Raw genomic sequence first — 25,165 nt, 5'->3', positions numbered from 1 at the left:
TTGAAGCTTGTCCCTTTCCAAGTGTAAGGCTGAGCTATCTCTGCTATCAGGTGTCATCCAGGTATCACCCTGGGGCTGCGGACCCCTCCTCCCAGTAAATGTGGCAGTGTTGTGGGCTTGGGTGCTGCTGCTGAGGTGGCCAGGGCCATGGGTTAGGGCTTCCTTACCTGCTCTCTGCTATTAAGCGTGGCTTTTTGGGGCCTGGCTCAGTTGCCAGTGCCAGGGAGGCAGACCTGGGTGGTGCACACGGGAGTGTATTTTGGTTTGTGAACTCCTAATTTCCTTTATTCACCTCAGTGCCTTGTCTGCAGTAGGAAATTGTTTCGAACAATTCTTGTTGCTCTCATTAACAATGGTGGGAACCTGCCTCCTCCTTGCCTTGTTTTCAGCACAGCCTCAGTCCTGGGCCAGGTTACGTGTCCAGCCCACCACGAGCTCGGGGCCACTGGCGTGAATTGAGCTGACCTGGAGTCAGGATCTGATGGCCGTCCTTAGAAAATCCTTACTTGGTGTAGATGAGATCACAGAGGATCCTTTTTTCTGCCTGAGTAGGGCCTCTGAAATAACGATGGGGATTGATTAAGCAGCATGAATCTGAGAAGTAAAATATTTACTCAGAGCTGAGGCATGTTTTCTATGTCCCCTTCCCGCCCCTGCAGCCCGCAAGAGAGATGGCGTTGCTGGCCGGCTGCCCACCCTGGAGCAGTGAGAGGGCTGTCACTCCTTTTGCTCTCGGTATTCTTGCTCTTGAAGTCGTGCACGGGCACAAGGCTGCTCTTCGGCTTGCGGCTTGCCTTGCAGGAGACATGCTGAGGGGATGTGGTCTTCTCTTGGCTTTGCAAACTCTTCTGCCTTGTCCAGCCTCTTTGGTGGCTTGCTTTGGTTCTAGGCTTCAGTCCTGTAGCTACAGTGGCTCTTGTAGGTAAAGATGCTGAAGCAGTTTGGGGTCAGAACAGTTGTGAGCAACCAGGTGATGTAAAACCAAGCCAAAGCCTCACAGCAGCACTTCAGGCTTTTTTTAGGTACAGTATCTAGCTGCCTTCACTTCCAGCTCCGTGAACAGCTCTCCAGCCTGTTGTAATAAGTGATGCGTAATAATGGTTTGGACAAACACCACGGTGCTGTTAGCATTCAGCATTAATACTGGTGGAGAATGCTCCAGATGAGAGGTGGATAACCATGTTCTGGGTCTCGCTGTATTAGTTAAGAGCACCAGTAACAAAAAATTCCCCAAATCATATTGTCTGTCCCTCTAAGTGCCAGTTTTTGTGCCCCTGTGTGATGCACACAGTGAGGAGGCAATAAGAAATGCTCTTCTTGGCTGCTGTGTTACGTCTGGATGCCCTTCCATCTCCTTGATGCTGCGGTGCCTGGTGCAGACCTCTGTGGGCCAGGACTTGCCGAGGCGCCAGAGCTGGTTTCATCCACGGCTTGGGCAGGTGTGATTAATGCAGGGATAGGCCAGGCCTGCGTGGTCTCGCACGAGGCGTTGGAGAAAGAGCTGTGAGAAGGAGGAAAAGCTGCCTGTGGGTTTCTGTTAGCAAGAGCCAGCCTTTCCACAAGCTTTCTCCTTGTGGCTGCGCTCTCTGCTTGTCCGATATTAAGTGATGCAGTTGGCAACACACAGGTGGTCCAAAGGCTATTGGTGCCATTTCACTAGTAGTACAATCGTGTTGCTGCACCCTGCAGTTGATAAGGCTTGAGCTATCTCTGGGACTCTCTTTAAAAATCCAGATGGTTCCTGTGGCTAGATGGCCCTAGCATCTGAGGCTGCAATTAGAGCTTTTGAAGTTGGTGAAAATATGGAGGAGCTGAATTTTTTTCTTGCAGGCTTAGGCTTCTTGTTTTTGGTATCATCCCACATTAAGTGGTGGCAAAGAGCAGACTACTGCTGGTTTTAGAGTTGTTTGGGTTTCTTTTCCATCTCTGTTTACAGCTTCTTTAGATCTTTGTATTATCTATTTTTTTTTTTTTCTGTCACTGTTTCTGCATCCCAGGTTTATTTTCAGATGGGATCTAGCCGCTTGAAATATGTTATTGAAATACTCCATGGCGGGCTGTTTCTTTCCCAGATCCAGTCATGAATACTTGGCACAGGCTAATCGCCCAAGACTTGTTTGAGAAACATTTTGGTTTTGCTGCGGATGTTGCCGACTTTGCCAGCAGCTCCTGAGAACCAATTCCTGTGACCAGCAATAGCTGCAATAGGAGTTATTTTGGAAATCTGCATGCGTCTCATGTGTTTCATTGAGAAATTCTGATGTGACGGGAGTGGAAGGGGAGAAATTAAGTGTTTTGAATCCTGACAGGGATCTATTAAATGATTTGCAGGACTGTTTGGGGCTGTTTGTGGATTTGAAGGTGTTTTGTGAAGTCTGCTGGTGTTTGTCGGGGGGTTAACTGGGTGCAATGTGAAGCAGCAGACTGAACCATGTATTTACCAGACATATGTTGAATGCGTTGAGGGTGCTAAATGCTTTACTTAAGCACATTAACACGGCTCGGCTTGAGTTAAGTTTCTGACAGTCTGGCGGCAGCCTCTGTTTCTGTCTGTAGACACCGTTCTGGTGGCGGAGGAGCGAGTTCGGTAGATGTCTTGCCTGGTGATGGTGTGAGCTTGTGTTCCCCTCTGTCCCAGGGAAGCACAAGGACTGACTGAGAGTTCAAACTGCAGGTCTGCTTTTATTCTTTGGGATGGAGGCTCCTGCTTGTAGCCACAGCGCGATCTTGGTGTTCCAAAGCTCACAGGTCAGCTCCTTTCAGCCTCTGTGAAAACCGTCTCCTCCAATCTGAGTCAGTCTAGGAACTTTTGGCAGTTTTCGGGTGAATGGACAATATTCGGTGATGGTCCTGGCTTTATTTTTCCAGGGTAAAATTTGGCAGGCAGCAGCTTGACTTGGAAGTAAGAAATTTGCACCTCGAAAGGGGAAGGTATCTGGTTGCCATTGACATCCGCTCTTGGCGTCTCTGGGCAATAATGTGATTACCTCAGATTCTCCAGATGTGTATAGGAAATGTATAGGGTTGCTAATAAAGAGGTTGTGCATAAGTGTAGTTAATTTTACTTTTCTTGCTGCTTCATATGATTAAGGATTTTTCTTTGTCTTTTTTGTTTTAATCAGTGGAATTAAATCTCTTGTAGATCTTCAGAATGAGCTTACTTAGAAATAACATGGCTAATGATATATGATAGTGTTTGGTTTTGTTTTGTTCCTAGTCTGAGATGTTGAGACTGAAATCTTGAGAAATTCCTGAATTAAATAACTGGAAACAGTTCTTATTCTCAGCTTTTACAGCTAAAAGATAAGGTTGTTGTACTATGAACAGGTATTTTGCCAGCAGTGATGATAAGGCTTATCGCAGCTGTCTGGGACTGAACATATGCACAGGCCTCAAATCCTCATGTCAAGACCCTGAGAGGAGAAGGGATTTTGCAGGTCATCTGCTGCCTTGCTTTAGTGGTCAATTCACCCCGCATCCGTTGGTTGCTTCTTTCTCCTCCTGTGAGTTGTCCATGTGTGAGTCGCGCTAGGGCAGGTTTCATTGTGCCTTGCCTTTCCTGGCGGTCACAGAGCTCTGGACTGATGTTTCTTGCGTGCAAGTGCAAGGGTGTAGATGGGGGGAGAAAAAGAAGTAACTTCCCAAATCCCATGCTACCAACTGTCAAGCTTTCCCTCGCTGTGACCAGGTAACTCGCAGCTGCTGTTTCTGCAGGAGAAACAACGAACCAACGGTTATTCCTTTGTTAGCTCTTTCAGAATTGGAAGATTAAGATTTTTAATTACATTGAAAATGGATTCTTTTGTTTCCTGTACATTGTGATTTCCAAGCCAGGAATAATCCGTGATGCTTTTAAATGAATGCCTTTCTGCCACAAAGTGTCTTTTATCACAGAAAACGCCAACTTAGTCTCATCCTGTTTCATCTGTCTCATTAATATTGAATAGATGGCACTTGAATATGGCAGCCGAAGCGAAGCATGGAATTTCAGCTAATATCCGACAGCAACAAGCTGAGATTAAATGACATCCAAGCGCAATCTGCTATTTATAAAGTAATTGGCATTTTCCAAGAGCATTTGACCTAATTTGTTGTGGGATGTTTTTCTTCCCCTGCCCCCTCAAACCTGTCTTGCGAGGCTGGTTGGTCAGGAGGGTTTGGGAGCCCTCAGCCTGGGTTGGTGCTGGTGCCAGCCGCTTTTGGGTGCCCGTGGGGGTGAGAGCTGCCAAGCATCTTTAGGGGGCAGGCCATTTTTAGGCAGTTTGGCGATTGCAGCACAAGTCCCTGGTGCCCAGTGGAGGTGGAAAGTGGCACCATATCTAGGAGCGATTTCTGGCTGGGAAACCTGTGTGTACGTCCCCGCCGTGGCCCCGGGCCAGCCCTTCAGCGAAGCAGCAGCAAACCCTCCTGGTGCTGAGTTATGGCGATGCTGGGCTGGAAGCTGAGACACCGTCTCGAAGAAGTGCCTTTACCTTCTGGGATGCACAGTGGATGGTCACTGAACAATTAGAACAGCTCGGTTTGGTTTCTGATGTATAATTGACAAAAAGTAGTAACGTCAGGGGACCTTGGGCTTTGTGTTTCCAGCTAGCTGAATGTTCATCCTGCTGGAAAGCACTCTTGGTGTTTTGCATTTGGAGTTACGCAGTTATTCATTATTAGATCATGAATTACGAGAGGCACTTGGGACTAGGGCTTGTGTGGCTGACATACTGCAAGTTTTTCAGTCCCATTTGCTGGGTGGTCTTGGGCAAATGACTGTATTTTGGTGTGCCTTTGTCTTAGCCATCTGTAGAGCACACGATAATTCCTGTCCTTGTTTTATAAGGTGTGAAGCTGTGATCGATGGGTTGATAGTGTGGCCATAGTCACTGTTACAAACTTAGCCCTATTGCACTAAATGTAGTGCGATCTTGTGGAACACAAGCATTACCAGACTAAATGCTTTTAATTAAAACCCCTTTCAAGAAAACAACTATTCAGGTAGGTTAATATGTAAGTTATGCTTTCAAGGAGATGTAATAAGTAATTTGCATAAGGAAGAAGAGTTTAAAAGTGAGCAGTGTGAATAACTCCACTGACCGTGTTGCTTTGGGTTTACGTAAATGCAATTGAGGGCAATTTTCATATAGAGCATTCCTAAGGCATGGCGAGTTTCTCTGACGTAGGCCAGAACCACTTAAACATCAAAGCCAGAGGTGTTTTGGGTTTGTTGTTCAAACAAAAACCTTATTTGAAATGGTAGCCTCGAGTGTGACTGTTGTGTGGAACACAGCCACGTTGCCCCTGGGCTCGGTCTCACCAGGACGGGAGCTCAGAAGAGCAGTTTTTCCATGGGATCTGTATTATTTGGTTTTGATATAACCTAAGGAAAGCAATATTTTTTTTTTATAGCCTAACCAAGCAGCCTGGTGATTTCTGCCGGTGGGAAGCACCAGAAGGCTGCAAGTGTAAGTCCAGGCGGGCTGGCTGTAGTACGGGTTACATGCAAGGAAGGGCAGTGTCAAGTTCATGCAGGCTAAAATAAAATGGTCAATGCTTTGGGCATGAAATAGGTGGTTGGTCCCTATGTAACAAACACAGGAAGAAGTCTCAAGAGAATAGTGTGCAGATGCTGTCGCCGTCTGCACTAACTGTGATAAATAGGTCTTTTTTTGGACCGTGTGCACTGAAACAGCTTGGCTGTGGAAGGCTGTTCAGGGCAGGGCACTTGGTATTTCTTTTGTGGTCCCTTGCAGAGGGGGTCATGGCCCTGAGTTTCAGGATCAGTGGTGCTAAATGGTAGGAGGGAGGATGGACTCAACTGGACAGGTACTATTCTCCTAGCTGTAACGCTGTGCAAGCCTGCTCTTGAGATTTATGCTGCAGTTTGCACCCTTGGGGGCTACCGAGTGGCCCAGGGAGATGTGAGTAGAAAGATGGTGCGTGACGGGAGGGCTGCCCTGGCTGCCCTGCCTCTGAGGAGGTCAGGGTGTGCCGGCTCCATGCAGGACCAGGCTCTTGTGTGGGTACAGGGCTGCGCACAGAGTGGGGGCCTTGATGCTGCATGTGCAAATCCAGCTCCTTTTCCTAGAGCCAGCCATTAGCCTTCCTCTCTGAAGGCTTACCAGGTCCCTGAGCAGTTATTTACCCATCAGACCCCCATGCAGTGCTTTGTGTGGCTCCATGTGTTACCTACTGCTTTGAGCAGTGCAGGGTTGGAGACAGCCACATCTCTAGCCCTTGCAGTGTTAATAAGGAATGTGCATCAGCAGATATCTGGCTTTGGTGTCTTCATATTAAATAATTCGAGCCAAGGGCAAAAGCATGCACTGCACATGGGAATTGTTCCCCAGTTTTGGGATAGGCAGGTCTGCAGTGCTTGGAGTGTGGAGCATGTCAGAGCAGGGAGCTCCTTCATGTGAGCTAATCTCGTTTCCCTCCATGGGAAACGCTTGCTCAGAGCAGCCTGAATTTGCCCTGGGGTGCATTTGTCCTCCTGAATCCTTAGGCTTGGCTCCATAAAGCTGTGACAGGATTTACCTGCTCTGTCAGGCCTTTAAATCCTTGCTGCCACAGAGCGATGGAGCGCGGCGAGGTGGAGCCTGCTCGCTCAGCAGCACCGTGGCTCGTCTGTCACAGTCGTTCTTGCTTTGTGCTCGACTCGTGCTCAGCTGTTACGTGGTATGTGCTGGCACAGTTAGCTGGCCAAGCCAAACAGTTAACTGCTCTGCTTACAGAGGGATACCTGACATGCCCTGCTGCCTATCCTGGTGCTTCCAGGGAAAAAAAGGAATACGAGGTTGCACCTGGAAAATGGGATCTAGAACAGGCAGCCTGAGAGCCGCACGGGACCCAAGCTGACAGGATGGCGAGCTGGCCCCGTGATGTGCCTTTGCAGATCTGGCCGCGGGAGATGAGCCTGTCGTGAGCCGCCTCGGCGCTCTCGTGCCAAGCGATGGTATGAGCGGTGGCTGGCACCTGGGCACGGCATCGCACTGCCTTGGGGTGGCAACCCCGCGGGGCAAAGAGAGGATTAGGAATGTGAATAGTGTGGGTAGACAGAGCTACAGCATGAAGTGACTGCAAGAGATGCAAGCTAGTGGCAAATCCTCTTGTTTATTGTTATTTGGAGAAACAGCCTTGCAAAATGTTTTCTTCCCTGCCAGAAGTTGTCCTTAAGCTATGTGTTTCAACAAAGTGGAGTGGCATGTATTTTGTCTATATTTAAAAGGTTGCAAGAATTTGAATTCTACCAGGTATGTGCTTAGCTTGACTGGGAGAAGAATCTGAGCAGTGGGCACTGTTCAGATGGGGAGTGAGTGTGCTGCTGAATTCATGCTGCTTGCATTTGGGGTGTATCAAAGAGCACTGAAGTGTGGGTTTAATTCAACACTAGTCTGTTACAGGATTGCTTTAGCTCAAGTCTTGACAGGAGGACAGAAATTGTAAGTCTGGATCTGACTCTTTGCTTTCCTTTAAAGCACAAGCACGGCTGGAGTGGACAGTCAAAGCAGAACACGGTGGCCAACATGAATGTATCTGTGGGGGTGGACACTGCCTCTTGTTTAACCTTTTAGCAGAGCTCTATCGACACTAATGAATGTTGCAGCAGCCCACGTGTGGAATAACTCATGAATTTGGAAGAACACAAATCCAGTGAGTATGTGGGTTAGTGCCAGCGGCTCGCAACTCTCTGCCAGTGGTCTTGTGAGCAGCAGCCTGCTGCAGGAGAAGAGCATTGGATTGCTTCAGGATAACATTTGGAAGTGTCACGCTTAGTTCCTGAAGCAGTGGGCTCTAGGCAGGGTGTTCTGCTGGAGGAGCAGTAAACGGAAATGTGTTAAATATGAGTATTCTTCGTGCATCAAACAAGAAGTGGAGAGCGACACAGGGAGAGATTTTCAGCTACCGGCTCTTCCCAAGCAGCCTTTGCAATATTGCTGTCATTTGAGAAGACGGTCCTTTCATTTCAAGTGCTCAGACTGAGGATGTGCCAGCTTGCTTGATCTTGCAGCTCCAGGGCAGCTTGGTACCATTACAGACCCATTATCTGGCTTGGGAGCTTGGTGTTGTGTGTTTCCTGCAGCTGAAGAAAGGGAGTCCTTGCCTCAGCACCAAACTGGAGAGCCAGATGTGAACCCAGCAGCACCCCCCTGCCTGTTTCCAGCATTTCAGCCTTCTGCTTTTAATTAAACTGTCGCGACACTGCAGGCAGAGCAGGACCGAGATACCAGAAGCCAAAGGTCCGGCTCACAAAGGCATCTGGGTGCCTTGGTATGCGGATGTGAAGCCTTTGATGGCGCGTAGGGCAGGGTCGGTGCCTGCTGCCCACTAATTGTGGGTTGTTTGCTCTCTGCTCATCCAGCCGTTCTGCGGCAGGGCTGGAAACACCATTGAAGTCTGGCTTTCTCCCCTCATGCTGCTTTTAATAACTAAGTGTATCCTCACACCTGAGGAGCACCGCAGGTAATAGCTGCCCCTTTGTGAACGTTCAGAGTGTCTCTTTGCAGACCTTCTCACACAACATTTGGCTGTGAGAATCACTGTTGCTTTGAGGGTAATTACAGAAGACTCCGAGGAGGCTTGTGGTAGTTAATCTGTTACCTGGTGTGTCTTGGCGCTTTAGGCCTCCAGATGTCGTCACACCATATAATGTGATTGCATCTGGAGTGGCTGCCTTCTGCAGGGTTATTTTTGGTGGTAGGAGAGCCCAGGAGCTGGATGGAGAAGACATAGTCTTCAGACGGGTAGGTGAAACTCCCTGTCAGGTTTGTTCCTGGCGGCTGGGCTGTTGCATCAGATACGGAAACCTGCCGAGCAGCAACTCCTCACAGACCCGCAGGGGCTGGCAGGGCGTTACTGCTTGAGAGGGGCACTCGGCAGTTTTGTAGCTCAGTCCGTAGCTGTCACCTGTGGGGAGACAGCCCACAGAGCCTGCTGCCCGCCTCACCTGGGGCACTGGAGCTCTGCGGGGCCGCGTTGGTGCTGTGAGCTCACTGCGAAGCAGCAGGGACATCTGGGTCCCTGGAGCCGCTGTCAGTGACCTGCTCAAATCAAGTTTGCTGTCCTCTGGTTGAAGACCCCATGTTCCCATAAAGCATGTGATCTTTTAAGTAAGCGTTGGCTGTAACACAGTGTCTTCTCTTTCTTATTAAAGACACTGATAACCAAACCACACTTTTGCTGGTGGCCTTTTCCTGGCGGAGCCATGGTGCTGGGAAGCACGGTCAAGTCTTTATGGCCAGCAGAGCCCTGCAAGTAAATCTTCCATTTCATAAGAAGGAAAATGACAGTTGCAGCAGCCCCTGTTGTTTTGGCACAATAAGCTGGGTCCGCAGTTGGCGTGCTCAGCGGGGAGCGCTGCTCCTCCCCGCCGCGGGATCCCCGCAGGAGACCTGGCGGTGCTGGCAGCTGCTGCTCGCAGAAGCCTCAGCTAAGCTGGTGGCTGTGCTCCTGGGGCTTAGCCCTTTGCCTGCCGCAGGAGCATCTACCGTTTCCAGGCCAAGTGGTGCCCCTGCTAGGTGTGTAAGGGACTGCTTGCTGCCCGTCTTGTTGGAAATGTCAGGGCTTTCGAGTGGGCAGGAGAAAATACAACCTAGTCCTCAAATGCTCTAGAGCTGTGACATACACCGTGAGGTCACGCAGGTCTGCCAGGGAATGCATTGGGATGGGGAGATTTAGAGATAGCAGCAATAGGAAGGCTGTTTGTGGAAGGGAGGAATAAAGAAGCTAAACATCAACCTACACCCTTACTGATGGTAAGAGGTCTAGGGAAAAGTTCGAGGACTAGAAAGTTGGTTTGCGTTGAGGTGCAAGTCCTCATAGTTTGATCAGGTCAAAAGGCATAAAGCTCTATATTGTATTTTTAACAGATTTTAAAGGAATTTCCGTGACTTTGAGAGTGCAGAGAGTTACCAAATGATAACTGTGCTTGCTAACTGACATTGCTCCTGAGTGGTGGCTGAAGGCCATCTGACCTCCTTCTTCTGGGCACCTGGAAATGGCACATCACTCACACAGTCCACAGGGTTATAGACATAGATGAGGAACATGTCACCGGGTTATGATCGTACACTGTTTTATTGGAGGAATCTTAGAATAGTCATAGGAAACCATGCATAACATAGCTGTGTTAGTTAGTTATGCGTTATTAAGTGAATTAATGTAATGAAGTGTATACGGCGGTGTTAGCACATGGCTGCCTCCTCCCACGTGTATAAATCAGGTTGCTCTTTTGTGCTGTTAAATAGGTGACTGCAGTATCTTTAGTGAGCTCCCCGTGTGGGTGGTGCTGGGCGCGTTCTGGGATGTGCAGCAGGGGCTGTTCCCTTGCTGGCTGAGGGGAACTTCACCACGAAGCCCACGGAAGGCAGAAGTTTGCTCTGCTGCCGGCGCTGCCTGCGCTGTTCTCTGGGACAGACGGGCTGACCGCGGACTCGGTCCTGGAGAACCGTGGCGGTTTTTGCCGGGTTAGTGTGCAATATGCTTCCTCAGGTTTCACGGGGTTTTTGGCTTTTTTGTTTGTTTCCCTGCTGGAATAAACTTGTTACGGCTGGAGCACTGGGGCCTTTTAGGTTGATAGCAGGTTTTGGATGAAGGTATCAGAATTATTTATGAGTAAGAATAGAATTTTATGGTTACAGGATGCATTTAATTAGTGTCTGGAACTTAGCCACTAATGTGAGTTTGTTTCTAGAAATACTGTTAGTATTTTCTTTTGGCACTTTTGTTTGCTGCATGTAGTTGTTCAACATAACACCTCGTGTTAATCAAACTTAGCAGCAGTTAAGAGAAGGATGTTTTTCTCTTGCTTATTTCCTTCTGCTCTGCATTTAAACATTGTTCCCATTGTTTTTTCTTTTTTGGTTTTTGGATGATGACGGTGTTTTGGGGTACATATGTGGCTTTTTCTGGGGTAAAATTTTAAGTTGTTAGCCCAAAAAAAGAAAACAAGAGCTTATGAAAACATACCAGTTGGCTGAAGATTGAGAAGCATCTGAACCTGCTTGTGTGAGGGGAGCTGTGGGACCTCCAAGCTTGACTTGGTTATTGTTTGTTTCGTGTGGGAAGTTCCCGAGGAGAGTTCTCCTTCCTGCAGTTCCTCCTTCCCAGCTCCAGGAATCCAGTGTTGCACTTGGGCTTTCCCGATGTGGTGTTTGCGGGAAGTTCAATGTGAGATTGGTCTTGTCTTTGGAAGAATGAACTCCCCCTCTCCCAAAATCTAGGTACGCTGCCTGGAGACTTGCTGGGGCTGTTCACTGACGCTGCTGAGCTTGAGATGTGCAAGGAGATTGCAGGCTGTAAAACAGGACATTTGGAGCCCAGCTGCTTAGTAATTGTTAGCACCATGGTGGCAAGCCTGGCAGCGAGTGTGAGCCCTGGACAAGGAGGAGAGGAGACAGAGGCCGGGGAAGAAGGGTAAAAGCCATTGTCAGGCACTGGCTGAGGCCACAACTAGTATTAGCTGGTGATCCCAAACCTTTTAGTCGTTGCCAGCCCTGCTTACAGCACTGAAGGCAGGTGGGTGTGTAGCCACAGCAATTTTAAGATTACAGGTTTGTCTGCACTTCTGTGGAGAAGCCTGGGCCTGGATTTCCCCCATCTCAGGTCGGCTTTGTTCCAGGTGGCTCAGGAGCGGTTCCCTCCTAGACATCACTCACACAGACAAGGTTGCTGCTTTTACTGAAGTGCATAAATTCGTAGCCTTCAGAAACGGAGTTCTGAAACATGCCTTTTCCTGCGGAGGAGCGCTTGGCTGTGAAGTGAGCTGCGCTGAGGAAATCGTCATTATATAGAGGAGCAAGGGAAGCTGAAGTGGCTGCAGGGGTTGATGTTGCTGCTGTGACCGGAGCTTGGCCTGGTGGGAAAGCTTGTCCAGACAGCTCAGGAGCCTGGTGCATCCAGCATGCTGTGGTGTGGCCTCATTGCAATAAATTCCCAATTGCACAACTGAAACTATGCATTTTATTCCCCAGGAATTCCTGCCTCAGTAATACAGAGGTGTTGGGAAAATAGGTTCCTGTATAAGAAACTCGTTGGGCGAGTCTAAAGTGAGGTGTTGCTGCCCAGAACTGGGGGAAGGATCCCTCCCTGCTGGGCCATTTCCCAGGCTGGCCTCCTGTGGGAATAGCCCGCTCAGCAGGGAAACACAGCCCGCAATGTTTAAACGTGCAACAGAAGGAAATAAGCAAGAGAAAAATATTTGTCTCTTCACTGCTGCTAAGTTTGATTAACACGAGGTGTTATGTTGAACAACTACACGTAGCAAACAAAAACTTCCGAAAGAAAATACTAACAGTATTTCTATAAACAGTCAGCCCAGGCTGATTCCTGCCCAAGAAGTGATTTCCAGTCCCCCTCTTCTCTCTTGGAGACATCAGCTTGGTGGAGCATCTCTGCCAGCTGCTCTGGCCCAGGCAAAAACCAAGGAGGTGTTGTAGCTGTGTGTCCTTGGCAGCCTGTTAGCAGCCAGAAGCCAAGGCTGTGTTTTGGACAGGACAGAAATGCGCAGCTTTGCAAGGGAGTTTTGCTGTTCTGGGTAAGAGGCCTTGGGCAGCCCATGCTGTGCTGGAGACTTGTACTTCTGTAATATCTTTCACATTGTGTTACTTGTAGTTGCAGCTGGAGCACAAGGAAAGGCTTTTTCCTTTTGGGGTGGTGGTGGGTCATAGCTCAATGTAAACATCACTGCAGAAAATAGATACGGGGCTGAGTGGGACTCTGTGTTTATGAGAGTTGGTTTAGATCTCTGGAATAAAAGCCTTATCTCTGCCACAACCCAGGAACTGGAGCTGTAAAGCTCATCCTTGGATTCCTTGTGACTAGAGAGTTAATCTCTTCCTCTGGTTCTATGAATGTTTATTTAACCATCTCTCTTATGCATTTATGCAGTTGAAACATTTTTGAGTGTATGTTGGGCAACTGCCGGTGTCCTGTCTGGGGATTCTTTACGACTTGGAGCGTCTCCAGGATTGCAGTGATCATCAAACGCCTTTGTGGTCCTCCCCTCTGCAAGTGATGGATGTGGAGAGGGCTGTGGGAACATTCCTGTCTGTGGGCTGTTTGGAGGAAGATGCTTTGTGTTGTGCTGCCTGTGGTGCGTGAAGTCTCTGCAGCAGTCCGTCAGGACAGCGAAACGCAGGGCGGAGAAAGCTTGTGTAACGTGGCCTCGAATTCCATCTCCTCTTAATGATACGAGTGTTATGACTGTGGTGGACCTAGATCAGATGTGCTTTCCTCTGGAGGAATGGCAGCCAATTAATATTTTTGGAAAGACAAACCAGTTTTTTCAAGGCAACCACAGAACTTTGGCATTAACGAGGTGGAGGGAAGGAAGTGCTTCAGCTAGAGTGGGGAATTGCTCCTTGGAGCTTGTCCTACTTATGAAAATTTCTGTATAGGCTTTCCCTGTTCCAGGCAGGAAAACTAAGATTTGCTGAAGGCGAGTGGGGAGCGTTTTTGCTGTTGAGTCAGTTGAGAGCTTGAAGATGTTTCAAACTGTCAACTAAATAATTCAAGAAACCTTGACCTTCTCCCCTGCACGTGGATTCAGTTCAACTCAATTCCACTTTTGCTCCTGCTGAAGAAAAGAAAACTGCATGCTAAGGCAAACGCTGTTATTTGTAACCCTCTATATTCCTTGATTGCTGGCCTTTTCTTATTAATGATTAATGACTTCTGCGGGGCCTTAGAGAGCTCCATGTACTGTAACGGGTGATACATACTCCCCTCTTGCTTTTTATAAAGCAGGTGCAAGGGCTAGGACTTCATACCGAGGAATCACCTTCCTTTAGAAATCAGACCATACTATGAACAGCTTGAAGTCTGGTTTTTATGCTTTTTGTCTCCATTACATCACCAGAACCATATTTGAGTATATGCATTGCTAGATGAGTCTTGTTTTTTTCACTCTTGCTAAATCTGCAATGTTTTCTCTGGCTTTAATTGAATATCCTTAGTGACGTACATGCGTGTGTATGTGGCATGAGTTAAAGAAGAGCTGTTCTGAGCCACCCGGTTGGTACTGGACCAACACTTCTCCTGTGGTGGTGGGCTGGTCAGGTTTTCCTGAGGAACTGCAGTGTGTGCCGTGCCTGCTGGAGCCCCCATAGTCCCGGCAGGGGTTTTCCGAGGGGTGCGTTTACCCGCTGCTTTTAGGCCCCCGGGTAACTCTGAGCCCAAGACCAGTTGCCAGTGCACTTATGTGAAATCATGTAGGTGAATGATTATTTTTTTTAAATTAAAGTCAAGACCTGTTCATACTCAGTGCTGTGGTACCTGGCACTGAAGAAACCATGTGTGTACGTCAGTGTTGTCTTAGGATTTTGATATGAAGACAATTGCTGTGATAAAGCACAGTATTAATGCAGATCCTGCTAGTAGGTCCCAGGGCTAATTAATTATCCTGAGCACGACATGGGGCACCTTGCAGCGCAGGAGCTTGCTGAATGGGAGCTGCCAGACATACCCTTGATGTGTGGCTACAGTTTTTGAAGAAGGACGGCGGAGGGTCGGGGACCCTATGCCAGCCCCGCTCGGCGGTGCCTGCAGCTCCTCGCAAGGAAAGCTGCTCCTTCTCACCTTTGGAGTGGCCCCTAGTTTGAATCAGCTATTGGAACTGGGCTGTCTTGTTACAGTTTTATAAACAAGCCCTATGGGCTGCTTTCCTTTCTAAAACATCTCTGTATTTAGCTCTGGTTGTGTTCACACCCTTAACTGGACTGGAACTGGTAGAAGCCTGGGAAAGGTTTGTGGAGAAGTTGGCAGTGGGATCAGCTGTTCTGCTCCAGGGCTTGCGTTGATTCTGCCTGGTCGTGCCCAGGATCGGTGTCCTGGAGAGATCCCTGCAAACGGCCTCTGAGTTAGTGGGAGTGGGAGTCTGGCCAAGTTCATATATCACACTTTGCTCTGTGTCAAGTCCCTATTGCGCCGTGCCTCCAGCTAAAGGCTTTTAGCAAAGTATAAATCTGCTTATTTAACGGTCTGTGATGCAGCTGTTTCAGGGCTATTTTAAGTGCATGACAGTGGAATACAGAAGGAAATGGCTGTTGGGTTTTTTCTTCTCCGCTGTCATGCTGGACTACATCTGTATATGGTGGTGTGGGACTGTGAAGCCAGAAGGTCTGGAAAAAGGGCAGAAGAACTGAAAAAGAAAATGTATTTCTGCTGTCCATATAGTGATACGCCTCCTTGCCATCTCCCAGCGTCTGCCCTATTGATGAGTTGGGTTTAACTGTAAAGATGATGTGTTCTCAAGTTTAACCAAGTTGATGGTCTCCAGCACTTGGTGGTGTAAAGTGGCCTCGTGTTCCTGACCCGCAGGTGCCGTACCGCTCCCCACCCAGAACGCTTGCTCCAGGGCTGCTGGGAAGGGTGCTCCAGCTGCCTCAGCTGTGTCTGGCTGAGAGGATGGCTGGGGATGCTGGAATGGTTGTTTGCCTTTTCTGTGGCAGCTGGGAAGACAAAAGGTGGGGAAACTGCCAAAGTTGCAGGCCTTTTGATGAAACAGGAGTGGAGCATTTCAACCGGGGGAGCCTGGCACTGGATAATAACTCACATTTTGGTTCATCAGCCTCATAGAAGTGGTCAAAAAGGCTGTTAGTTGTACATGGTTGTCCTGTCAGGAGAGAGGCTGGCCAGAGCAGCAAAGAGCATCTGGTTCTCATTGGGCTCTGCTTTTGGATGGTCTTAATTCTTGTTTGTAACATTATGTCTCTCTCCCTCCCCCTTCCTCCCTTTCCTCCTTCCTCTCTTTTGTTTTGTCTTTTCCCCTTCTCGGAGTTGACGAGCCTCACTGGAATGCACATATGGTCCTTATCATCCCTCAAGTCCTTTTCCATTTTTTTGCTGGTTAGCAGTTTCTGACATCAGGGGTTGTTGGAGGCATTAGTCACGTTTACTCCAAATAGAAAGCTCTCTGGTTTTTGGAAACCTGTGGAGGAAAATGTCTTATGTCAGTTCTTGGCAAAAATGGAACTTAGGTGCTCTGAGCTTGCGCTGACCTTTAGCCAGACATTTTGCCTGGAAGACAAATGTTCATTCCCGCTTGCTGCAGCCACTTCTGAACTGTAAGATTTTGCTGACTTCCCTCCTCCCAGAGGAATGTGGCTGTATCATTCTTCCCCGGCTTCCCGCGGTGTTGCTGCGGCGTGCCCGTGGCAGGGGCTGTGGCTCGCAGTTGCAGGCTGCTGGCTACCAGGATATTTGCTGCTGGGGGCCAGGGAGGGGGACGGTGAGCTTCCCGCCCCACGCTGCTGGTGCTGGGGAGCTGGGAGCGGGGCAGGGCTTTGGCTCTAGTAGGCACGGCCTGGGTGGGCTGTAACTGGGCAGGGCTGGCTCGCCGTCCCCAGTGTCATCCTGACATTCATTTAGGGAGTTCAGTGGGGGTAAAAAGGAAACTGGGGTGTCCCTGAGTGGGAGTCTGTAACCCAGTCTTGGAGAGAGAATGTTTCCTTCCCCATCAGTTCTGGTTGTTCTTGCCTGTGCTGATGTGTGTCCAGCATCACCCGGTCTCCTCTGGGGCCCCCTGTCTCTGTCTCACTGGAGCCTCCTTTGGCTGGTGATTCCCTGGGTCAGAACTCGTATGTGCAGAGCAGTACTTTGTGTGAGGGACAGCCCGAGTCCCACACCTCCTGTTCCCGCTTTGCTGCTGCCTGCTGATTTGTCGGCCAAGTTGCTTCCAGCCGTCCTCCCACAAAATAACCTTTTCTGCTGTCTTGATTCTCCAGGGTTAGAAGGAAAACCCAGCGTGCTCAAGAGAGCCTCGTTGTATTCCCTGTGACCTGCCTGGTTACAGAGCAAGGGAGCCAACTGTGGTGCAACACTTGGGTTGTCGTGTCTCATAACTGGGAGTGGGGAGAGCCGGCTGCTTGCTGTCGTTTCACGTGTTGCTGGGCGGGGGACTCTGTGAAGGAAGGAGGCTCTATTGAGCAGCTGAGTGCCACAGAGCAGCCACAGCTGGGGCCAGCGTTGTGCGGGAAGAACAAGGTGTTTGCTGAGGTCCAGCCCCGGGGCGCTGGCTGCAGGTGTGAGGCAACCAGAGGGCTGGTGGCCAGGTGGGAGGTACTGGCCATCCGGGCTGTCTACTGCTCTGATCAGTCTTTATGGTTTGCTTGACATACTCACCTACAGAATGATGTTTTCCAAAAGATTCTTCTCTTCCTGTTGCGCAGGAGGAGGAGGAAAGGGGAAAAAAACCAAGACCTCTCAGACTTGAGTAGCTTGTGGAGACATCTGCCTGAGTTTGCTGCAGCAGCGTGGACACAGGAGCTCCCCCTGTTCTGCTGGTGACACTGATGGTTATCCTAGCCTCAAACAACAAACCAAAAGAGTCCTTCCTTCTTTGATTAACTGATTGATTGCTATGAGCTGTTTTCTTGTGGCATGAATGCACCAGCAATGGCAAAGAAATGAAAATAATTGTTCTTTCTTATTTTCTGCTCATAGGATCATACTTCAGTTTCCCTGTGCAAGATTTAAGGATTTAAGCATGGCTTAAGTCTGTAAGCAAATGGAGGGAGGTTGTGTGTGCTGTTTCAAGGATCTTTGGCAGTGAGCTTGGCCGTGGCCCGGGTGCGGGAGCACTTCATGTCGTGCCAGCAGGGACCGCTGTGGCTGTGACGAGGGTGCGGCAGAGCTGTCTGTGCAAGTGCTCTTTGTTCTGTGCTCACTGCTGCTTCCTGAGCCGCCACTTTTGTCAGAGCAGGCTAAAGCGTCTCTGAGGTCCCGGGCTTTGGATGCAGCATCTACGATTACCTCAGAAACGCAGGAACGTGTGCCCAGTAATGGGACAAAAATGCAGCTAGTCTGAGCTGCTGACAACAATAACAGCTTTCACAATTTCTTAAAGGTGCCTCCGAAGTTGTGTGGCCTCAATAACTAAACACTTGCTTCATATTTGTGGTTGAGCTCAATATTTTACATACCAGCGTTTTTCCTCTCTCGAATTGGAGGCTCGTTGTTGTTTTCTTTAACTCTTTGGAGGCCATGTGAAAGTGACCCCAGCTGGTGGGACGGGGGCCCGAAACGGGGAATGCTTTGCCGGCTGTTTGAAAGCTCAGCCGGGAGCTTGCGTGGTTGAAGGAATGGCTGTCGTGGTTCAGACTGGGTGCGGAGGGCAGAGCGGGACAGTAAATGCGGGTATCCGTGCGGACCCGCTCACCTCAGCCTCCTGGCAGTGATGCTGGGTTTCTTTAGTTCTACCTGGGAGAAGAGCAACTGTAGTTTGTCAGATCAGCTACCAGACACCTTCTGAAGCATAAAGACATAGCTCTCCTTTGTGCAGATGCTGCAGAAGGGATGCATTTCTAATCCTGGGACCTTCCTTTATACCCATCTCCCCGTGTGCACACAGGCAATACTGTTGCTGACTCCAATAAGGAAAATAAGTTAGTTTCCCCTTACTTGTACTAGCTCTGCCAAGCTGCTGTGGCTTAGGAGGAGTGAGCTGATTCTGTCCTTGCACGTGCCTCGTCAGCCAAATAGTTTTATGAAGCTTTGCTGAATGACATCCAGGCAAACCCTCTGGTTGCCGCAGAGCATCCATTACAGCATTGCTTGACCTACAAAACCTTTGTCACCAGGAGCCATGTATGAAGAAAACCAGATCCGAAGGTGAGTTAGCAGGCTTTGAAATTGTAAACCCTTTTTTGTCTGTACAAGGATTTAAAAAAAAATTTTTCCCTTAAAACTAAGAGTGCTGGGCCATGGGATCCTGCTTATTTCTTTATTTATAGAGATGGTATAATGCATAGTAGACCCTGTGCCTCTGGAGACCCGTCTCTGCTTTACGTACCTTTTCCCTTCCCCTGCTAGAGTTAAAACCAGCAGCTGGATAACAGCATTGGACTGAGTGTTGTCAACCCAAGAAATATCAACTGTGGGATGCATTGTAGGTCACTGGGTAGAGAAAAGTAAAGTGATCAGCATCTTTCACAATAAACAGACGTATATTTATTCATGTTGCTCTATTGCTTTTGTAGGGTTAGGATAGAATTCTGGAGGTTTAGAATTGCTTCCTGGTCATGTGGATGGTATGTAGGGAGGGAGGCAAGATTTGCCGTGTAATTTGTGGTTCTGTGAAGGAGATGCAAGTGTGTTATAGGAAAGAGTTGAAGAATTCAGACTGCTCCCGGGGTGTGATAAACCGACAGATGAGCATGTCCAGACCCCCCAGTCCAGCAGCATATCTGGTGCAAATTGGCTGACGTCTCTGGGGGTCTGTGGAGCTGCGGTTTTACCCAGGCTGATCTTCTCCATCGCTCCGAAGCTGTGAGCGAGGAAGGGTGCTTGGCCAACAGTTTTTCCTTTAGCATGCTTGCAAGAGGCCAGCTCTTCCAGATTCAGCAACCTGTTTGTGCATTAATAAGGCACCTCTTAGGATTGTGTTACTGCCAGCGACAGCAGAGTTGTTGTTTTAGTCCAGTATATTTACGTGCAGTGTAGGAGAGAGGGAGGAGTTGTGCTCAACTCCAATACATGCTCAGCCCTCTTAATCTTTTGAGGGGAAAAAATGAGGAATTCCCTTGGGCAGAAGGCAATGAGGCAGGGTAATAACATGCCGTTCGGCTCAGGGTGAATGCCTGGGCAGCATGGCTGCCTTCCTCTGCAAGAAGAGACCAAGGGCAGGAGGAGTAAATCGGTGCTTGTGGGGAGCACACAGTGGCTCTGGGCTTGTCTCTGGAGGGCAGGAGCCTTTGCCTGTCACCTTGGAGCACTCTGCAGCTGGAGGCACCCCGTTCACCGTGGGACGGCTCACTTGAGATGGAAACCAAGCCCACTGGCTCTTCCCAGGAGCTTGTCACAGCGATTCCCAGCCAGAGCAGCGTGGCCATCTGATTTAGTATCCCATTGTTTTTAAACACTTGTGTTTTGCCAGACTGAATGCGTGAATCACTTGCCTGTTCTGCTAATTATACACTGAGCAATCACGCTTGTTGCTCTCCAGCAGAGGCTCTTTTCTGTGTTGTAAAACCTGAGCTCACGAGCTGCTCCTGAGTTTTCAGTGATTGCAGTCCTTGTCCACCCTGCCCAGGCAGCCCCAGGGCTGGACACTGCAGTGAGGTCAAGCTAATAAACCCAGAACTGCCTATTCTGATGAAATTAGGCTAATTGGTAAGATTGCCCATTGCGGTTTTGTGCTTTGCCATCCTTGGCAGACCTGTGCCTTGGCTGAAGGGGCCACATAGTGTCATGGGGGGGTCCTGCGGCTTCCAGCCTGCTGTCCAAAGCTCTGCTGTGGGGAGCAGGGAAGGGCACAGTGTCAGCATCCCCGTGGTTACTGGGGGGGCAGTGAGAGCAGAGGCCTGGCTGCAGCGGGAGGGGATAAGTGTGCGTGCCTCCCTTTCATCCTCCTCCTCCGAGAAGGGCAACCTCTGTCTCCTCAGACAAGTGCTACCTTTGCGAGTCCTCCTCTGTGCCCTGGGACTGGCTGTAATGCTGCACAATGCTTTCATTTGTGTGTGGATATTTAGGAGCTCTAGTCTCTGGCTCTCCTGCCATGTCCCAAATGCATGTGTGTGGTATTTGTACAGAAATGCACATGTTTTCCGTGTCCCCCCGAGGAGATGTGCTGCAGTCTGGGCAGCACGGGGGAGGTGGAGACGCTTGGGTTTGCCTTTCATCTCTGCCTATGCCTTGGGCTTCTGAGCTTTTCATGAGGGTTTTGGTGTTCTGGGCAGATACCCAGCTACCCTTCTGCCTCCTGTTATGTGGCACAGCTTGTGAAAAACATGTGCCATTAAAAACTGTAGAAAGACCGGGTTTGGTTTTTTCCTACTGTTGATGTTTGCCACTTGCAGGAAAAACAGAGCGAGGAACCAAACCCAAAAACCTGTGCAGCAAAAAATAACTGACACAGATGCAAGAGATGAGTCCAGCTTGTGTTCCTGCTGAGTAACTGATGATGAGGCAGTACTTGCTTTCCCAAAATATGTCAGGGAAAGAGATACTAGTGCTGTGCTGAGAGGTGTTCAACACCCACCACTTTCTGTGAAGCTGGTGAGTCACAGGCACCCATTGCTTTCTGGGATCTGCTCTGAGCTCCTTAATCATAAACCCAAGCTCACTGGAGCTTTAAAAACACTAACTTAACAAATATCTTATTTAACCCATTGACATCACACGTAAATCCCAGGGCATCCTTCCATTGCCTGGGGCTTTTCCAGAAAATTACTGTTGCAGGTAAATGAGGTGATGATGTCTTGTTTTGTGTTGGTTTTTGATGTGTGTGGGTTTTAGTGTTGTTGTTGTTGTTGTTGTTTTGTTTGGCTTGTGCTTGTTTTTCACCCAGTCGGAGTGAAGAGGGCTGGCATCCCTTCAATCACCTGAAGCTTCTGTGGTGCGGTGCTGGTCAGTATCCTTCCAGTGTATGGAGGGATGGAGGTGAACAGTCTCGTGTACTGATCCTAAGCCTTCAGGCAAGCCTGGTTCAGATGTTAAGACAAGGCTCAAGTACCTAGTACGGGTGTCAAGCCACATGTGCCCGAATGGCAGAGAGGAGCCCTTTGCCCCTGCCCCGTTCCTCTTAGCCATGGTGGTGGCACCACACGCTCAGGCACTTTTCTTTTACGTGTTGCCTTGCATAGAGAATTTCCGAATGTATTTTTGAGTTCAGTCTGTGGGGTGTTCTCCTCAACGCTCATCCCAGATGTAACTTTTCCTGCAGACCATGGCTGCTGCGTGTGTGGAGGAGGGAAGTGGGGGGCTCAGGAGTTGCGTGGGGAGCGGGAAGTCCTCCTCCGCTTTCGATTCTGTTTTTATGTGTGCTGTCCTTTTCCATATCTAGCCCAAAGCCCAGTGGTTTTGTGGGAAAGAAGTTGGTGCTTCCAGCCTCTCTAAAGCAGGCTGCGGCTGCCCATGGCTGTCATTTAGCTGAGCGGTATGGGCTAGGTGGAGGGACTTTGCTGAAAATAGTTGTGTTTGGAGAAAGGCTGGTGTCTGAACTTACAGACAGCAGCCTCTGCAGAAAAGTGTGTGGAGGAACAGCAGAGCTGCTCTAGGGCTGTCACGGTGGGGTTTGGTTTGTTTTTAGTTGGTGCTCAGGATGTTGGCATAACTGTGATTTGCCAGGGAAAAGATAACCAGGTTGGCTTCTTGTAGGGACCTCTCTGAGAGTTACTGTACAGCTGTTGTGGAGAAGGGGAGGGTATGCAGCAGCCGTGGAGGAGGCAGACTCAGCTGCCCCACGGGTTCAACAGGAACTGCTCTGCTCGCACCCACCGCCGTGTTTCACTCTCTCTTCCAGGGGTCTGCCCAAAAGGTCTCGAGGCAACCCTGGCAATATGTGATTCTGGCACCTCAAAACCAGTGTCTGGTGTTGGCAGTTTGCTATAGAAAAATGGTTTAGTAGTCACAGGCATGGAGAAACAGTCTGGTGGTGTGTCTGGGGTTGAGGATGTTTTAGCTCCTGAGCCCCACAGTGGAGAGCTGGATGGGAGTAAAGGAGAACATGTTTGGGAGGTAGACCCAGAAAGATCCTGTGTCCTCACAGAGTTCCAACAGGACTAGGCACAGCCTTCTTCACTGAGACTGGTGTTGGAACCCTGTTAAACGCCTTTCTCCTTGCTATTACAGAGCGATGACCTTAGGAACCTGTCCCTTTCTGGCCATGTGGGCTTCGACAGCCTCCCCGATCAGCTGGTCAACAAGTCAACGTCACAGGGCTTCTGCTTCAACATCCTCTGCGTGGGTAAGTGCTCCCGAGCCGCGGGGCCATCAGCGTGTGCCGGGGCTGCACGTGTCCACAAATCAGCAGCTTCTCCCACCTGCAAAGGGTCAGATCTGAGCGGCTCAGGACGGTAGTTGCAGGGAAATGATGATTTCTTCTGTGAGCTGCTCCAGGGTAAAACCTGGTGTCCTTCTCCTTTTTTCCATGCCATCCTCTCAGTCAACACATGGACATTTCTAGGTGTTAAAAATCTACCCTTCTGATGATGCTGCAGTTCTGCTTTCGTCAAGGGCTGCCCATAAGGAAACAGAGCTGACTTGGGAACTGAATGTATTTTTAAAAGAATGTTGAGTTAAATCTGTCTTTCTCCGAGTCGAGCGCAGAGGCTGTTTCTCAAAAAGCTGCGTTCCTTCCCTTCCAGGCTTTGCCTGCCTGTCTTGTTACATTCTTAGTTTCTCCAGCTGGAAACGGTGCCATTTTTAGTCTCCAAATGATGTACTTGGGAACAAAGCCTGTCACCTGTTGTCTGCTGTGTTTAATATGGGTGCTGCAAGTTGGTTTTATGGCCTGAGTTATTGTGTCCCAAATTTTTCAGAGGTGAAATATGGAGACAGAACTCCTACTCAGCTATAGAGAAATATGTCCTGTCTTGGCACTTGGAGGCTACCAGCAATTGGAAATCCATTGCTCGGCCCCAGGGAGCTGTGTGCCAAGCCAGCTCTGAGCTATTGGTGGACCTCTCCAACATGCCCCCAGAATGTGGTTCTGGAAATGGACAAAAACAGTGGGTTTTGCTGTTAGTTTGGCAGAGCAGTCTGTAAACAGCATCTTTCCATCCATAGCTCATTTAAGCCCTTAAGAAGGGAGTATTGTCCCTTCTAATTAGTTACATTAGTTAGCTGGAAAACCCACAAGCCTCTGGCTGTGCCTTTCTGAGAATTTGTCTGCAGTGCAGGGTGAGCCATCTGAGAAGAAATCCGGTGAGCGAACCAGACTCCTCTCCATAGCTTTGTGTGCCAAAGGAGGAGATGAGGAGAAGGGTTCTGCACACCGCAGCTACCCGCCGCTCCATGACTCTAGCAGCAGGAGATGGTGTCAAATTCAGCAGGGAGTGCCCGATTGGCAGGCAGCTCTTTGATCAAAGTGGCATGTGTCAGGTGCCTTTTTCTCTTACAGTAAATATTCATTTCTTAACATGACTTGATATGTCTCCATTAACATAGCAATTTGGTCCAACTCTTTTCTCTTGTAAAATGTGCTGATCAACCATTTTCAGCCCCAGATTAAAATTTCACACCAGTTGGTGCAGTTGTCTAAGGAACAGGAATCTTTCCCTTGATGAAAACACAACTTTGTAAGTTCTGTTTAGAGAACTTATTTTTGAGCTTTGACACTGCTAAGTTGGCTTTTAATTGGGCGTGCATGGGTGAAACGCTGCAAAGCCCGTCCAGCACAGCGTGCGCGGCATTCGCCGCAGAAGCTCACTCAGATACGGAGCTGCAGAGATTAATAGTCTGTGCCATCAGTTTAGGACTGATCTTCCTCATGTGGGTTCTGCTCTGTGTGGGCTTAGATTTTGAACTATCATGTCCTGTATACTTTCTATCGTCTTCCTCTTGCATTTGTGTGTTCTTTTTTAAAAGCTTACTTGATGTCCTGCAGCTTCCCAGGGTAGGAATGCTGCCACAAGCATATCTGCTCGATTATTTTACTGGGCTTGTAGGTAGTCGCTGACCTTCCAGAGCCGAGCATCAGTGATCAAAGCCAGAAAAATGAACTGTCGAGTCTCACAGAGCAACAGGCAGTCGCTGAGCACTGGGATTTGTTTCTGCAGACACAATATGGCTCTCTGAGGGTCTTCTAAGTGGGGGGTTTGTGTTTTGGGAGACTTTGCTGCTGGGAGAGCTGTGTACAGCCCAGAGAGATGCCTGAGGGCAGCCCCGGATGCAGGCTCCCTTCTCCCACCTGATTTATTTTGCATTCCGTTTCAATTATTCCCTTCTGTGTGGGGTGTGGGAGGGGCAGGTCTGGGACCCCTCACCGGGCGGAGCCGCGAGGCCGGCGCTGCACGCTGCGGTGCAGGATGTCTGTCCTGGATCCGCTTCTCTGTGTCGGAGTGGCCCGAGGACGGGGCCTCAGCTCGCCTCCTGCTCCCAGCACGGGAACCACAGCGACTCGAGTGTCCCTGCAAAGCAAGCTCTGCTGACTTAAAAATGGGATTTAGGCTAATGCTTTCATCCACGTTACTAATTGCACTGGGGATTAGTCAACCTGTAATAGTTTTAAAAGCTGGCATTTAAGCGGTGTGCTGGTTTAGATTTTTAGAATGCTTTTTATGTATTTCTCTGTCTCGAATTTTCATTGCCCAAGTTTCCTTATGTGTTTTTTGTTTCTCTTGAAAAAGAAACAGAGGTGGAAAAATCCAAGCATAAAACCTGGAGAGAATCAGTTAGCTCCTTGGGAATCAAACTCGGAGTTGAGAGAATTAACAGTTTGCTTCTATAAAGAAAGTCATAT

The 25,165-nt window shown here is 49.1% G+C and overlaps 1 protein-coding gene across 9 annotated transcripts in view; it reads left to right on the top strand.

The window, feature by feature from the left end:
- Positions 1–25,165, top strand: part of SEPTIN11 (septin 11) — a 97,339-nt gene that overhangs the window by 28,056 nt on the left and 44,118 nt on the right. For 8 of the 9 annotated variants that reach the window (XM_065062909.1, XM_065062903.1, XM_065062904.1 and 5 more), the window contains one exon: positions 22,555–22,669. Coding sequence is in view for 6 of the 9 variants with exons in the window: in XM_065062903.1 (XP_064918975.1) it covers positions 22,555–22,669 (115 nt within the window). In the remaining 3 variants the exon portion in view is untranslated. Of the gene's footprint in view, positions 1–17,221; positions 18,595–22,554; positions 22,670–25,165 lie in introns of those variants that run through there. The other variant, XM_065062910.1, reaches the window with a different exon arrangement.

The sequence above is a fragment of the Columba livia genome, chromosome 4 (assembly GCF_036013475.1).
Source record: "Columba livia isolate bColLiv1 breed racing homer chromosome 4, bColLiv1.pat.W.v2, whole genome shotgun sequence".
Lineage (NCBI taxonomy): Eukaryota > Metazoa > Chordata > Aves > Columbiformes > Columbidae > Columba > Columba livia.
The sequence above is the reverse complement of the archived record's forward strand: the minus strand, read 5'-3'. Positions and strand labels throughout refer to the sequence as shown.